This window comes from Ursus arctos, unplaced genomic scaffold (genome assembly GCF_023065955.2).
Source record: "Ursus arctos isolate Adak ecotype North America unplaced genomic scaffold, UrsArc2.0 scaffold_4, whole genome shotgun sequence".
Taxonomy (NCBI): domain Eukaryota; kingdom Metazoa; phylum Chordata; class Mammalia; order Carnivora; family Ursidae; genus Ursus; species Ursus arctos.
In genome coordinates this window covers 38,230,286-38,246,959 of record NW_026623056.1, presented here as the reverse complement: position 1 = coordinate 38,246,959, position 16,674 = coordinate 38,230,286, and the positions used below count along the sequence as shown (strand labels likewise).

At 46.7% G+C, this 16,674-nt stretch overlaps 2 protein-coding genes across 8 annotated transcripts in view; both read left to right on the top strand.

Annotated features, from left to right (window-relative positions):
- Positions 1-2,954, top strand: part of GRAMD1C (GRAM domain containing 1C) — an 86,794-nt gene extending 83,840 nt beyond the window's left edge. For all 6 annotated transcript variants that reach the window (XM_044382053.3, XM_026493545.4, XM_048215089.2 and 3 more), the window contains one exon: positions 1,275-2,954. In XM_044382053.3, the coding sequence (XP_044237988.1) occupies positions 1,275-1,355 (81 nt within the window). In that variant the 3' untranslated portion in view covers positions 1,356-2,954. The remainder of the gene's footprint in view (positions 1-1,274) is intronic.
- Positions 2,955-3,701: 747 nt separating this feature from the next.
- ZDHHC23 (zinc finger DHHC-type palmitoyltransferase 23) lies at positions 3,702-16,671 on the top strand. 2 transcript variants are annotated; one of them, XM_057306613.1, is made up of 5 exons: positions 3,702-3,945; positions 4,550-4,732; positions 6,771-7,481; positions 9,229-9,396; positions 11,248-16,671. In XM_057306613.1, the coding sequence occupies exons 2-5, from the start codon at positions 4,572-4,574 to the stop codon at positions 11,513-11,515; spliced, it is 1,308 nt and encodes a 435-aa protein (XP_057162596.1). In that variant the 5' UTR covers positions 3,702-3,945; positions 4,550-4,571; the 3' UTR covers positions 11,516-16,671. The 2 variants fall into 2 exon arrangements, with proteins under 2 accessions (XP_057162596.1, XP_026349370.1); XM_026493585.4 differs by having other exon boundaries at positions 4,459-4,732.
- Positions 16,672-16,674: the final 3 nt, after the last annotated feature.

The window sequence follows — 16,674 nt, the reverse complement described above, 5'->3', positions numbered from 1 at the left end:
TGAAACCCTGTACCCATTAGCAGTCTCTCAGTTCCTATAGTCACTAATCTACTTTTTATTTCTATAGGTTTGCCCATTCTGGACATTTCATATAAATGTAATCATAGACTATATGGTCTTTGTGACTGGCTTCTTTTACTTAGTATAAATAAAGTAAAACTGCTTTTTGCTGGTTAAAATCATCTCCTCTTCCTAACCTCTTCCCGGCCTAGTACTCCAGGCTGTGTTAGATTCTCTTCTCTTCTCCTCTACTCCCTGTTAGGTGGTCTCATCCACTCCCCTTACTTGTGCTACACGTGGCAGTCACAAAGACCATATAGTCTATGATTCCCAAATCCGTCTCTCTTACCCTGGCCTCTTCCCTGCGCTCCGGGCTCACATAGTCACCTGCTGACTTGGCATCTTCACCTGGATGCTAAGAGGCGAGCACTAATTGATCATGTCCAAAACAATTCAGTTTTCATCCTGAGCCAGACTGATTCTCCTCTAGCTGACGTATTTCAGAAAACGACACTGCCATCCTCCAGTCAAAAACTTAATGCATTGTGGAAGTATATATTTATATATGTGATGATTAGTTTTAGTTCTTTATCCCACACTAGTCTGTAAGCTTCATGAAGGCAGGGATAGTGCCTGTTTGGTTTACCATTGTATACCCAGTACTTGGCTTAGTACATTCACAGCATGTAGTAGGTAAGCAATTAACATTACCTGAATGAATGAACAAATGAATGAATATAAAGAAGCATAAGACATAATTCTTGCTGTCAAGTTGCCTGTTAATTTTATTAGAGAAATCAGATGTCTGTGTGTATTGTTAAACACTATAAAAGTACAAAGTGTCAAGTAAGTAGTAATGCTTTGGGAGTTTAAAGGCATGATGACCCTCATGGAGAGGGTAGGGATGGGTAAGTTTAAATGGGTGAAGACAGTGTGAGCATAATAGCAAGCAGAGGCCTGGAGGTAGAACTTGAGTTGTTTAGGGGATAGCGGAGAGTCCAGTGCAACTTGGGAAACAATTTAAGAAAAGCACCTGCTGGGAGGCGGAATGCACAGCAGGAGCGTGGAGGGGGAAGTGCAGGACCACAGCCGACAGGAAGAGCTCCTTCTTAGTCATCCTGATGTGAACCCTGAGCAGCCACGTGTTTTATAAATTCAGTCTTTTATTTTGGCATCAGTATAAACAAAACTATATTGAATATAAATGTAAATTTTTGGCATAAAAATAAGAAAAATATAAACAATCTGATTTTGAAAATTAATTTTGTTTGCAGTTAAAGAGCTCACTCATTATGCTTCAGAGAACTTTTGATCTACTAAATAAGAACAAGACTGGCATGACTGTCAAAAGCTAGTGATCTCAAGGCCTGAAGTTGTGGAGATACTTGGAACTAAAAGAAAACATCTTAAAGAAAACCAGAGGATGAAGGATTTTAATTGTCATAGGAACATTTCCACATTTTCTCATTATTGGTACTTCTAATATGAGCATTCATTTTAATAACATTAATTTGATAACTAGTTTCTGATGGCCTTAACAATCCATTCTTTCACTTCTTATACAAAATTCTAAGCAGTGACTTTCTCCAGTGAAGCATGAAATATGTTGTGGATTTGAATTTCTGATACAAAAAGAAAATGAGACACTCTGAACTGAGTAGCGTGGCCTCAGTTTTACAGTGAGGTTTGAAGTTTGATGCTTTATCTGTTAGCACAGAATCGGGAGGTGTCCAATAGGCTGCTTTCCCAGTTGAGATACATTCAAGAGGCTAAAGAAGACAATAGAAGAATAAACCTCTTTATCATTACTACTTTTGAAGGACCAGTTTTCAGGCATATATTATAACATTCCTAAGTTTGTGTACTATAAATATTACAGTGTCTTCACTTATTTAGCATGCAAATTCAATGGTCAAACCTTTGAATCTGCAAGTTGGTAGTTATCTGAAAGGTTCTCGAGCCATGGTGTATTTTTTTGAAGAAATAGTTGTTTCTTCTTCAGGTAGCTCTCAGAGGTGAGATTATCTTGCCCCTTCATGTATCAAATGGCAGAAGAGTCGATTTTGGAAAAGGAAACATTTAGGATACCAGCACTCAAAATGAAGAACCATGCTCTGATTTAAAAAACCAGAGGATTATGTTAAAGTCTGGGCATTAAGTGACAGATCAGATGAATACTTGAACTAAGCTTGGCTTCAACTTAGCAGTCTTTCATGGTGGAAGTGAGCCACGTGGTCGAGAATAATTTGTGGATTACTTTTCAGTATCCACATATGTCTTCATTTATTCATTCATGTGTGCGGCCTGTTTCGGCTGGTAAGTTATAACCAGACACAAACTTTAGCTCTTCAATAAAAACTTTTGGGAGCACTATGTACCAATAGTAGGGCACTGACTGAAGTTTGAAGCCAGAAGAAGCTTTGGCTCTTTCATGAAAAATTTCATATATGTCTCAATACAAGTGATGTCTCTGGAACAAGTGAAAGACAGTGCCGAATAGTTTGTATATATTCTTACTGTTTAGATGATGCTTGCCTTTAGTTAAATGTTTCTTTCTTTCCCCAGAGCCACAGGAGATTGCTAAAGTCATTTTTGAGATGCCTGTAGAGAATGAAAGTATTGACTTAATTGCAGAGAAAATGGATTTCTCTGGGTGATTCCCAACAAACCTACCTTGGGGTACCAGTGTGCTTACCTGGGGGTTTTTTGATTTATGCAGTGTGGCTGTGAGCAAGAGTCACTAGATTATAAACTTGAAGACTTTGTTCAATTCACAAAAATGATCAGTGGCAGGCTGAATATTTTTGTGATGTTTCTTTAAAACTTGTACTTCATAAATATACCTCAAAGAAAATGACCAAAGTTGCTTTATAGATTAAACATGTATGTATGCAGAACTTAATTGCATTTGAGCCTGTTATGTAAATTGAATATCAATAAAACACAAAATGTGAGTTGTAGTTTTTCTGTTAAAAAAAAAACCCAAAACACAAATAACTAGAAACTGCTATAGCGAAAACGTGTTTATGGGCCTACACTCTTTAAAAAATTTTGTGCAAAAATAAAACCCAAAGAGGACTCATTTCAATTATGCAGACTGTTTCATTTCAAATATGCAGACTCTTGGAACAAAAGTACTAGTAGGCCTGCCGGTCGAATGTAGAATCTCCTCGCCAGAAATCATGAAAATGAACAAGCTTTATAAATGAACAGATCCCAGACAGCGATGGGCCTTTAAGGGAAGGCTGGAGAATTTGGGGGCGGTGCCTCGGTAACAACTTGCGGCGGATATCTCCACCTAAGCCTGTTGCCCGCGTCCGAATGAAGATTGGCTGACCCCCGGGTCTCCGGTGCTTAGGGAATCCTCCGGGTTCCCGGGTTTCCCGTCTTTCCGTTGGCACCTCCCCCGGCCCAGGGCTCTGGGGTTGCCCCGCCCACGTACCGCCCGCAGGCACCCGCGGGGCCGCACTGGGGCCGGGCGGGGCGAAGGTGCCGGGCCAGCCCTGGGCCCCGCCGTCCGCACCCACTCCAGGTGCGGGTCCTCAGGTCCTCGCTTCCTCCGGGCGCCAGGGCCTCGGGCCGGGGGAGGGGCCTGGCCGGCGAGCTCCGCCGGGCGGCGGGCGGCGCACGTGCGGGCGGGCGGGGAACCCCGGCGCCGGGGGCGGGCCACCCGGAAGAGCGCGCGGACTTGCCGCGCCGAGCCGGCGGGCAGGAGGGCGGCGGGGAGGCGGGCGCGCTGCCCGAGCCGCGGCCGCCTATGCTCACAGGTGGGCGGCGGCGAAGGCGCGGCGGAGCGGAGCCGGGATCTCCGGGACTCTAGCCGTCACACTGAGAGCCCAGCGGAGCAGAGCTTGGAAGACGCGTCCGCGCCTCGGGAGGAATTGACCCTTCTCCCTTCCACCGGGGCCTCTTCGGTTGCCGCCGCACCTCGGCCCCGGAGCGCAGGTAACTTCCCTTCCAAGGTCATTCTTTGGGCGGGGCGGGGCGGCGCTCGCGGTCCGCCCACGTCCTCACGGTCGGCGGGGGCGGGAGAGGTGCGTCCTGTGCTGAGCCGGAGCAACGTGGCTGGACGGCGACCCCGAGCGCTGCACCGGCGTCTGGTGGCCTCCCCGGAGCCGGGTGCATGCGCCAGCCCCGGCAGCACGCGCTTTTCTCCGCCCGCAGCCTAGAGGGCGAGTTTCCACCTGTCCCCGGGCTTTGGGCGGGGACCGCTCGGCCCTCCCCATGCTGCACCTGCAGGTGAGCGCAGCCGCCCGCGCCCCGGGGCTGTTCGGGGCCGTGTGGTCGGCTGTCACCATGGGAACCACTGGTACCCAGACGGCGCCAGCCTTGGTGGGAAGGGGCGGTGAAGGCGGCTGGGAGCCCGTAGAGCTCCCTGTCTGGCCGAGCGGAGCAAGAAAAGCCTGATGAAAATGAGACTCCCCCTCCCCCTCTTTCTTCTCCTATTTGATTTCTCAGGCGTTGCTGGATAATCAGAGAGAGGCGTGGATGTGTTTACAAGATGTGAGTCGTGTTCTTTTCACCTTTACCCACTGAGGACTTCTTACAGCTCGTGGTGACAGGTGGAAATCATGGCACAGAAGGGCAGTATGAAGCCAGGGAAGAAAAACAAAGCAGAAGAACCTGAATTGGAGCCCCTGTGCTGCTGCGAGTACATCGATCGAAATGGGGAAAAGAACCACGTGGCTGCTTGCTTGTGTGATTGCCAGGATCTCGATGAAGGGTGTGATAGGTAAGGGCAGAGCGTTTCTTGAAGCTCACCCCACTGGCTCTTTTAAGAACTGCCATGCTTACTTTAAGTTTAGCCATCCAGAACGCTAGAATTTGCTCCTGATACTATTTCCAAGAATCTGAAATTGAGAGCTGTCTTCTATGCCAGGTGTGGGGATTTTATGAAGGTGAATTAGTAGTGCACAACTGTGCGGCTGTCTATTCCGCTCAGTTTAGTAGGACATTACTATTTTTCACTTCAAGGGAGGAGATGATGGAGAGAACAGGCAAAGAAAGGGATAGTGGCAAGTTAAATGTATAAAAAATAAAGTGTAGAGCAGCAAAATCTGGACATTTAAAATGAACACATTGGTACCAGGAAGCTCCTACACTCTCAGTGTTCTCAGCCTCTGGAGATCAACTACTTGAGGTTGGACTGCACCTGGCCACAAGGGGTCTTGAGGGTTGGAAGATGATGTTCCTGCTGTTGGCACTGGTCTCACCCCTTGTCCCTGGGGAGGAAATCCAGCCAGCATGCATGTCCCTGCGCTGGACTGGCTGTTTTCAGCATGGGCAGCAACATTGTCTTGACTGATAATCATCGTATTTGGCTTTTATTTTCACTTTGTTATCCCAAGTGTTGAAAGTTACTATCCAAAAAGATGATTTTTAACATCAGAGGAAAAATCTGTACCAAATAGTGATAACGAGGTTTTAATCCATTTTCTAAATAATCACATACCTAAAAATTTTTGCCATATGGAAAGCACAATGTGGGAGGACAGTAAGGATGTTGGAAACTTGCTTTTCCTATTAATAATTACTTCTGGTTAAAAAAATTCACTGTCATGGCACGTTGCTGACTTAAAGCTCAGTGCATTCATCTAGACATGAAAAGCATCTTGGGACCTCTGTAGTTTACTACCAGAGTCCTGAAGACCCTATAGTCCTTTTGTAATTCTTCCTTGATAGTGTCTTAGTCTTTTTTACAGGTATTTTTAAACAGACTTAGTCTAAAATCCATATGGAGAAAATGGAGCACTCTGCTTTAATGAATGGAAAAATGATGCTGTTTCCATAACCTCCATCACTCGAGACCACAGCTCTTCCATTAACCTTCTAACTCTTTACCTCTTCTAGCCCTTGAGACCTGGGCCGTCCCTGAGCTCTCTTGCCTCCTCCCGCTGTACCCCTCTCTGGAGACAGGCTTCCATTTTTCCCTTTGTCCTGCTGTTCTGTATGACTCTCATGTACTTACCTCCCCTCTCGTCCAAGTTGTCACCTTACTCTTCTAAATTGTTTGTCTGCAATCAAGAGTTATCGTTCCTTGTCTTGCTAGCCTAAGTGTGCAAACATGTCAACAAATACTGTGTGTCCACGAAGCTCAGTCATTGTGCTCTTAACTAGTTTGCTCTCCACTTTTTCTCACGAAACTCCCTGGCCCTGCTAGACTGGTGACTCCCTGGGCTCAGGACAGGTTTGTGCTGCACAGGTGCCGCTCCACTGGAACGCCTCCCTGCCTTCCACTCCCCCCCCCCCCCCCACACACATGCTAGCCCGCCGTCGAGGTGGGGCCCAGAACCCACCTTTTTCACAGAGATCCCTCTCGTGACTCCACCCAGCAGTGTCCACTGTCCTCTGAGCACGCCTTACAGTGTTTGGCCACAATAGTTCATCGGGCAATTTTGCTGCTTTGTCTCTTCTGTGATCCTTCTGGAGTTCCCATGTTGTCTTCACAACAAGATTATGAATTTTTTTGAGGATCTTAAGTCTCTATGCTCATCCAAGTCTGAACGGTACTTGCACAGAGTGTGTCTGTATTCCTATGTGTTTGCTTCGGGAGAAGTAGTGTTAACTGTTACATTTCTAAACATTATCTTCTTTTTCGTATCAAGTAAATGATATGTGATCCGAAGAGCTCGGGTTTAGGAGTATGGAGATAGAGTACTTGGCCTTTGGCCTCTTTTGTCATTTATCGTGCTGTTTGGCCTACAGTGTTCCGTGGTTTTGAATTTAGCAAACCCATGTGAAGTGCCTTCTCTTTGTGCTCTTCTGAATAGATGGATTACATGTAAATCCGTGCAGCCAGAGACTTGCGAAAGAATCATGGATACTATTTCTGATCGCCTCCGAATTCCTTGGCTTAGGGGAGCCAAAAAAGTTAACATTAGCATCATCCCCCCACTCGTCCTGCTGCCCGTCTTCCTCCGCGTGGCTTCCTGGCATTTCCTGCTGGGGGCGGTGGTTTTGACCTCCCTCCCTGGGCTGGCTCTGTGGTACTACTACCTCACTCACAGAAGGAAAGAACAGACTCTGTTTTTCCTGAGCCTCGGACTGTTCTCTCTGGGCTACATGTACTATGTGTTCCTGCAGGAAGTGGTCCCCAAAGGGCGTGTGGGGCCCACTCAGCTGGCCCTTCTTACCTGCGGGTTATTTCTGATACTCTTAGCCTTGTACAGAGCCAAGAAGAATCCAGGCTACCTCAGAAATCCAGCAAGCAATGCCAGATCTCTCAGCAGCAGCCAGACCGAATGCCTGAGCAGAGACGGGCAGGAGAAGACCAGAGGGCTCCCTAGTGCGGAGTCGTCGGGCAGTCTCAGCAACCGCACGCCGAAGGATGATCTTAGGGGCTCTTGCAGGGTGTTGGCCGGAAGCCCCGCCAAGGTGAAGGAGGACTGGTGTGCCAAGTGCCAGCTAGTGCGACCGGCCCGGGCATGGCATTGCCAGATATGCGGCATCTGTGTGAGGAGAATGGATCATCACTGTGTCTGGTATGTTGGAAAAATTTGGAGGCTTGCAAAGTGTAGTCACATACGACCCTGGCCGTGTTTGATCTTCCTTTGTGCCATCCTAAAATTTCACTCCTTCCCAGCTTTACACCTTGCAGTTATTTGTGGGCTGGTATGAGGTTCCCACTTAGTCATCCGTTTCCCCAGTTTCGCAGATGTAGGTCCTTCAGTCATTTCCTGAAGGGCTTCGTTGTTGTCGTTGTTGCTATTTTGCTGTTCTCTTCCGAGCCGCCCCTCAGTTACTTTCTCCTTCGCAAAACAGAAGTCCTTGCAGTTGAGTGATATTTTTTAAAAAAGAGTGGATCAGAATCCTAGTTCCCTGTGCCATGCCTTTTGAACACGGAGTTCAAGAAAGTGTTCCCATATTCGTAGGTGACTTTGTCCCTTCACCATACGTCCTTCATCATTCTGATGACATAACTAGTCTGCAATTTTGAGGTAAGGCCCTGCCAGGTAACTCCCTATTTTGTTATTTGCTATTTGCGGAGCAGTGGGCTTTTTTGGTGCCTGCCAGCTGGCCAGTGCCTAATGAGGACACGTAAGTCCCCGGCGATATGAAGTGCGACTTTGAAAGATAATATTGCTGCTTCACTGAGTACACCTAAGACGGGGTAGAGTTTATTGCGATGTGATGCTGTATGTAGCATGCTTGCTACTCTCTAGCTCTTAGCTCTCCTGGTGCTCGCTCAGGGTGAGTGAGGTATGCTGTTTATGGCTAGGATTCTGGTCAGGTAGCATACCCTCCTCCCCCCGTGGAAGGGGACGTAGGGGCCGGAAAGGGTGCAGGAAGGCCAGGAGGGCCTTGGAGTGGACCTCAGGTGGGGGCTCAAGCACAGGGACAGTTCTTTTCTGGGGCTTTCTTTAGGAATAAACGGGTCTTTTCACTTTTAGATTTTAACTTCTGAGTCTTCATCCTGTATTCATGAGTGTGTGTGTGTGTGTGTGTGTGTGTGTGTGTGGTGGTGGCCCATTTACAAGTGCTGGTTTGCAGAGGGCCTGACAGCTCCGCATAAAAGATCTCGGCCCACTGGGGCCTCCTGGTGTGCAGTGGGCCAGAAGGACGCCCGTACACTCTGCCCGACAAATGGCCACAAGACAGAACTCTTTCTCTCTGACAAGTAGTCTGCATATTATCGAGCTGTTCTCCACCCCACACCACATTTCTAACCTCTTGGGATCTTTGTGTTAATATATGTATTTAATATATATTTTCCCATAGTGTGTAATACTTCTGGTTTTTTAAGTTTTCCTAACTAATAGCACCCTTTCCTTATCATGGTGGGTACAATATTAACCCTCTTCATATTAACCGTAATAGACTCATTACGATTTAGAAAGATTTGTTAGCCAGGTTCTGCTTTTTACTTAGTTTTGTCCTAATGATATGATTTCACTTTGAAAAGAGCAGAGAATATAAGACTACACCTCTCCGTGGGCAAGTTTTTAATTCCCTAGAGTTGAAAAATAAGAGAACTTACTTTTTAATTACCGAAATTCACATTACCCCTGTTTTTGAAACTTTCTTGTGCGTTGTGTGAGTTACATGGAGAATTTTTTTCCTTTTATCGAACTATAGCGGATCTACAACGTTATGTTACGTTCGGGTGCGCAGCATGGTCGTTCGACATTTATATTCATTATGCAATGATCACCATGATAAATTTAGCTTCCATCTGTATCAAGAACTTTAAAAAATGTTTGCTTTTTCTTCCCTCTCTGCTGTTTTGAGGATAAATAGCTGTGTTGGAGAATCAAATCATCAAGCATTTATACTTGCCCTTTCGATCTTCTTGCTCACCTCGGTGTACGGGATAACACTGACCTTGGACACCATTTGTAGAGATAGAAGTGTCTTCACAGCTCTCTTCTATTGTCCTGGAGTTTATGCAGATTACAGGTGAGATGGGACTGCCAGAGCATTGAGGCCCAGAGACGAGGGAATGGGCATTGCTGTTAATGTAAGGGGCTGTGATTTGCTGCTGGGTTAGGAGTTTTCAACCAAAACATAGGACATGGCTAACAAAATTGTACATTTTTCTAGGGTGATGTCAAAAGGACCCTTGATCCTTACAGAGTGAGGAACTAGTACCCTGCAGATAGGACCAGGCTCGGTCAGGGCCTTCCAGAGTCACATGACCACTTGCACGCCGCGGTAGCGATGGTGAACCCACGGCTGTAAACGAGCGGGCCCAGGAGCTGTGTGTGGTCTGTTTTGTCGTAAATTATCGCGGCCAGTCCTCACTCGATCGTGGCTTTCTTGTGCTCTTTAGCCCTGTCTTGATTTATTGCTCTGGCCCTTTTGTGGACCACTCACAGTTTCCGTAACGTTTCTTTACTTTTTAACCTCCATTGGTTTTTCCTGTTCTACTTTTCAAAAAATCACCACTCCTGATTACTGTGGTATGTAGGTCAAAATTTCCTGTGTTAGGTTGGGGCACATTTATATGTTGTGAAGATCTCCATGCCTTGTCAGAAGCTGGGGTTTTGCAGCTTTGGCCCCAGCCAGCCCCTGCCCAGGTCGCTGCGGGCCCCTGGCTGTGTTCTTTGTGCCCTCCTCCTCGTTTTCCTCTGATGCGGATGCTGTGTGGTATCTCTGGTCCCCTGCCCCCATCTGAGCTAGGACAGCGCTGCCCCCAGAGTCCTTTTCTTTCTTCTCACTCTTCGCTCTCAGAACAATCCGTGCTTTACCCACCTAGCACCCCTGTGAAGATATTTGTTTATTAGTCTGTCGACAGATCTCCCATTGCCATTATAGATGTAGGTATTTGTGGGCTTATTAGAACAGATCGGTTCTCCTCCTCAGGGTAAGTTCCTTTTCTTTCTATAGTGAGAGTGTCAGTAGGTTGTGAAATTCTGCAGTCACACTGTGCATGATAAACGTCCTGCAGCAGAGCTTGTCTGTTTGTCACTAAGCACAAGTTTTGTGGACTTTCTGGGGGCCGCCGACGTGGAATGAGGAACACAGTCCGCCACTGGTGCCCACCCTCTGTACGGGTGCTTCGCGTCACCCTGTTGAGCCCTGGTGTTCCTCATCTTTATGGTGAGGTAATCATCTCCGAGTCCCCTTCAGCTTAACAAATGAAGATTTGGGACGGGTTCACGTCCAGCTCTTCGTTTGCAAATGTTTGCAAAAATAATCATTTGGCAGACATTAATCAGCAGCCTCTCCTGTCTTAGTAAGGAGCTGAAAGGACCTTTCCTGTCCTGTGTGATTCTGTTTGGCTGAAGAAGCTGGACCTGAGATGTGATGCTCCCACACAGAAGTAAAGGACTCGCGGTGCTGGGAGTCGTCGTCTCCCTCGTGTTCGCCCACGTTGTACCGAAAAGAGTGGAGACGGATAGCGTTAGCACCGTTCCTGCGTTCCCCCGCACAGCGTCCTCGAGGACGTGTGTAGCAATGGCCCGGTGCCTTCGTTCTCCCGCAGTTAAGAACAATGTAGGAATTGTTCATTCATTTGATGGATTTTGAGTGCTGTTATGTCAGGCACTGTGTTGGTTGCGTGGGGGACACAAACTGCAGAAATGCCCCTGCTGTTCTCACACAGCATACCAGGGGAAGAGGCGGCAGGAGTGACCGCGACCCACAGGACACGCGGATAGTCCCAGGTGTGAGGGTAGAAAAGTATCTCCAGGTGGGGTAGCTGGGGAGGCACCAGATCCTCGGTAATGAGCCTGTGTGGGATGTTAGGATGGTGCCGGCTTTGGGACGGAAGCGATCGCGGTGCTGACCCGCCCTTTGTCCCCCCAGCTCCGCCCTGTCCTTCACCTGCGTGTGGTACTCCGTGATCGTCACGGCGGGCATGGCGTACATCTTCCTCATCCAGCTGATCAACATCAGCTACAACGTCACCGAGCGGGAAGCCCAGCAGGCCCTGCGTCGGAAGACGGGGCGCCGGCTCCTCTGCGGGCTCATCGTGGACACGGGCCAGTACAACCGGGGCTTCCTGCGGAACTGGCACCAGTTCTCCACCCTGGGCACCCGCCCCTGCCCCCACCCCGCCGAGGACATTGTCTGAAGTGCCTTCCGTGTGGCTCTGCGAGGGGCGCTCCCCCCGCCCTCGTACCCGTCGGCGTCCGTGCAGGGTGGTCATTTTTATCCCCAGTTTCTTAAAGGCTATCTAGGGCCATGCTCAGGTTTAGACACAGGACTGGGAAGAAATGAATTTTTCTGACTTCACCGTAAGAGATTTTTATACCGAAGCGGTAAAAACAGAGCCATTCTTTTCCAGTCACCTTGTTCACTAACTGAGTCACCAGGAGTGGAAGAGGATGCGGGTTGCTAATGCACAGACTGATAGAAGCCATTCCCTCCCCTTAGCGGGGGAGAAGGAGTTTGGATCAGGATCGCTGCCAGTCCCTCTTCAGTTCCCGATAGCCATGTGACCCTTCGTGAGTCACTTTCCCGAGTCTCAGGTTCATCCCTAAAGTGGGGTAGCGCCGCCTGCCCTGGCTGCCTCACGGTCGTGAGGGTCATGCGAGGGACGCGGCGTGCGGAAAGCACTGGAAAGTGACTGAAGCACCCAAGAGGGATGAAGTATTATTAGGAAAACTCAAAGACCGAGAAAAATGTTTGTAGGTCAGAACACTGAAGCCAAAACTATCAGAGTAATCCATTTTCAGCATTTCAGAATGAAAGAAAGATCCTGAAATACCACATTGTACAGATATGGTAATTTCTCTTTCTGAAGTATTAGACATTAGCTACTCAAACAGAAGATGATCGGATGGATTCACGCTGTCATCTGATCCTGAAGGGACAGTCGCTAACAATTATAGTTATCGGTAGTATAATATACAGTGGTCCTGAGTTTAGGTGATGAGTCCTTATATTTATCTCATTTCTTCTGTATTTATTGTTTGGATTTACTCTAACTCCAAACTCCAATAGGCATTACTGTTTTTTCTTCTCCATGTTTCACCTGGGAAGGTGCTAGCACGCTTACGATGAGCTGGAAGAGGAGAATAGTTTACTCCTGAGGGGGAACAGTTTACTTTTTCCTGGGTAGGGTGGCTGTGGGGGAGCACTTACTTTTTCCTGGGTAGGGTGGCTGTGGGGGAGCAGTTACTTTTTCCTGGGTAGGGTGGCTGTGGGGGAGCAGTTACTTTTTCCTGGGTAGGGTGGCTGTGGGGGAGCAGTTACTTTTTCCTGGGTAGGGTGGCTGGTCAATATCAAGGGCTTGATTTTCCCCCCTGTAAATAATGCAAACACTGTCAGTTACAGCACTCGGTTGCAAAAACCAGTTTTCTGGCATTTACATTCTCCGGCAGGAAGTCTGAGGAGCTGATGGACATCTTCCTACTTGCACATTACTTCTCATCACCTTTCCCCTAGACAAAATATCTCACTGGGAGAGAAAAAACAGGGTATATATGGTTTCCACTAATTAGTGGATTATGGTTCTTCTTTAGCTCTTCCTAAAATCATAAGTTATCTTTTTTATCATATCTTAAAACTGAAAATGTACAAAAGATTAAATATAGAGAACGGGTCTGTTCTGCCATAGAGATAGGATGAGGCAATTTCGGATGGGGAAAATACCCTCTTAAATATTTGGTTTTATACATGTACTTATTTTGCAGTCCCAAAGAAAATTCATGAGTCCTTAAGTTTGCTTTGGTTTATAGCTTAATATCGGGGAAATATTGCCAGCTTTTTCAGTCTTTCTGTGCATGCTGCTGTTGTAAGAAGTTTATAAATGTTGAGAGGAAATACTGCTTCTTCCTGCGACTCTCTCCTCTGCGGCTGGCACCATCCCTGGTCCTGCCATGACACAAAGCTGTCCTTAAGACAGTCACCACATTTATACAGGCGTGTCTCTGCTCTCCCCAGAGACGGATTGTTTAACCAGTGAGAGGCTCCGTATTCCACTGGGTTGAGCCAAACAGCAAGTCTGGGGATGTTAGCAGTCTGTGGTTTCTACAGTGATGCCCTTGCTCTGGCCTGGAGTCAGACATTCATTTGGAATTTACGTTGGATCTGATAGAACTAACTCCTTTCTGCTAGGTTTGCGATGAGAGAGAGGCGTCCCAGGACAGCACATGTGGCCAGAACTCTCTAGTTGTGGTCTCTTAAATGCCAGATGTATAGCCAACTCTGATTGTCTAACAGTTGATAGTAGAATTCATAGAAACAGTAGTATAGTTGGCAGTTTTGGCCTCTTGCCAAATCTTTAACAACCATCAAAATATGACATGATAAAGATGAGTAGCGCCCAAGAGACTGCAGTCATGTGGGAGAATTAGGAACAGCTGCCATTTCTCTAACAGCACACCCCTAGTGGTTTATCTACATGGGGCCTCTCAGGTTCCCTCACCTGTGTAAGGACCCCTTGTATATTCTGGCTGGATGGAATGAAGGTGCTTGTTTTAAGTTCCTTGACATCATGATTGGCATTTTACAGAAGAAAGCTCAAACTTCTGAGAAGTTCCGTGGTTTTATGGGGGTAAAAGCCTACTGAAGTATTTGCACCAAAAGGAGCAGCAAACAAGGGGCTCTTTGTGAGCCGGGTTTCTGTAGGCCCCGGGACACCCTAAGTCTACACTCGTAGATTCTTACACCTTTTTATGATCTGGAACTATTTGAGGGATTTTGTCCTTTTAAAGGACAAGGCCTCTGTGAACGAACGAGTCCCAGAGAAACCTGCGGTGGTGGTGGCCGTGTGGCCATGGGGGGAATTGCTCTGCAAACGTACAAACCAGCAATTTATTGGCCATAGAGGCAAGCCCGCCCCGTCCCCAGCATAATTCCCTTTTCTCCACCCCGCCCCCGCCCCGTCCTCAGCCTGCTAATAAACATATTGGTACGGCTCTTTAGCAAACCATCTACCGTGTTCTGACCGCTTACACTGTGGTCATGTACTGTTCCTGGGGAAGAAAAATGGGTCCATTTGCAGGATTTAAGGGAAAAATAGTTAAGAATCAGGATTGCCTGAAAGGAGAAAAGTCCTTCAGTATTGAAAATGTTTTTTATGATACCCAAAGAGTACTTTGTGGTTATAGCTGGGCCCACCTGAAATGAACTGACCATTTACGAGCCTTAAGTGAGTTTTAGGGACACTGCTGGTCATCTCACCTCAGCCACCTCTGTGTCTGCTTAGGATCCTGGAAATCTTTGCCATTCAAGCAGTGCTGTCCTTTGGTGAATGAAGTGATTGTTGTCCTCCACTGTACCACCTGCCCAGCAGAAGGACTGCTACCAACTTTCTCTTATGCAATAGTCCTTGGTACTTCTCGTATTTTTAGTAAGAAAAAATTTTCTATACTAGAATCTTCCACTGCCAGAAAACACAATGCCAGTAAGGTTCTCTAGAACACTGACCATCTGCTTCATAGACTATATTTCCTTTGGGTAGGACATTAGCTTTCTATTCCGAAACTCAACTAACATAAGCAAAAATATGACACCTAGAAGCACAGTTTTAATCAGGCTGTTTAACAGTGTTTTGTGAAATTTAAGGGTCTCTTTAAATGAAGTAAGTAGGTTTATATGACTTCCTTTTAGCCATATTTAGGTACCCTGCATTTGAAAAAAGAGAATTTCCTCAGACAAGCAAGGGAGGATAGAGACTTTTGCTTGAGGCACCTGTTTGGAATCTGGTTTTCTCTTCAGCCGCGTGGCAAGTACACCATCTTATATTAAACACTGCCAAGGTGATGCAGGGGAAGGAGAGCAGTGCTTAACTTAGTGCTGAATAGAATTCCCTGTGTTCTTGTGGGTGTTTGCTGTGATTAACGGAAACTTTTTGCAAGCTCAGCTAAATGTAATCTTGTTGCTAATGGACTGTTAGCCCACTCGAGTTGGCACCAAGGGCTTCACTGAGGTACCAGCAGCAGCCAAAGACTGACTGGTTCATGGATACAAGTCTCTTAGAGGTTGCGGCTATTTCCAGCTGTTTCTGAGTTGGGCTTCCAACTTACCGCTACTCTAGCCTTCCGGTGGCACCTTCACTTCTAGAAAATTCATACTTCAAAGGCAAAGCTTTAAAACCAGAGCCAGTCGATTCTAGTTACCGATGCAACAACCATCCTGTATTTCTTTCCATGGCACCACTGACGATGCCATGTTCTAGAACTTGCAAGCTCGGCCTGCTCTGATCCTGTGGTCTGGGTGATTTGATGATTTGCATTGTTAGGGCTTTTGAAACTTTTCATTTGGTTACATTTCTGGGTCTGATGTTAGGCTAAAGGAAACCCAGGAATATTTAATGTTCGATATTTAATGCAACTGGCCCGGCAACATTAAGGGGTTCCTGACGCCAACTCTGCAGGCTGCGGGCTAGATGTTTTGCACTGTTTTTATACTTGTATTCATATCCTCTTATCACCTCAGACTCCGATACAAGGCCTTTTAAATGGAGATTTAAAAAATTAGTGCCATTTATGTAAAATAATGTACTGTGACCAAGTTGCTTAAATGGAAAATAAAGTGCTTTCTTTAAGGGAAATAGTTGGTGTTTATTAGTGTGTCTCCTCAACTCTTTTGCTTTAAGAGAAGTCTGTGTTAGCGCTGGGCTGCTCCCCTGGCTACCGAGGTGTCCCCGTCCTGCGGACCTGTTACCCCTGGCCCTAAACACTCCGTTTCCTGGGAGTTACTTAGTCTGGTTTCATAGGCCAGGGATACTGCTTATTTGGGCATTTTGTTAGCAGTATTTCTAGCCATGTCTTTAGGACAGCCCAGCAAGAACTACAGGGTATTTACTAAGGGATTTTCCTGTGGGTCTTTAGGAAGTTCCATCAGTAGGTAAAAAGTCCTAGTCAGAATATGGGCTGCTAAAGACTCAGTGGCTAATTGATGCTTGAGGTGAAGTAAAAATGAAGGGAAGCTTAAGAGAGGAAACTTAAGCTTCAGGGGATTTCTTTAGGCCCTTGGCATGTTTACTTAAGGGAGTCACCCTTCCTTATCTGCAGGCTCGGCACGCACGGACATGAACTTGGTAGTTGATGTCTGGGGGCTGATGGTAGCCAGTACTCTGCCCTGCACTGCAGGTCGGGATAAGCAGATCGGGATTTGGGTGGAAAGAGATTAAAGATGAGTTACTTTTAGTCCTGTTTTCATTAGTGGTTGTTAGTCTTAAAAAGAGTTTTTAGATGACAACTGTATAATCATATTAAAGGCAAAGAGGTGTGGGGACGGGGACACTGTAGAAGGAATAAAGTTCAATTTCGGGTGTTTATG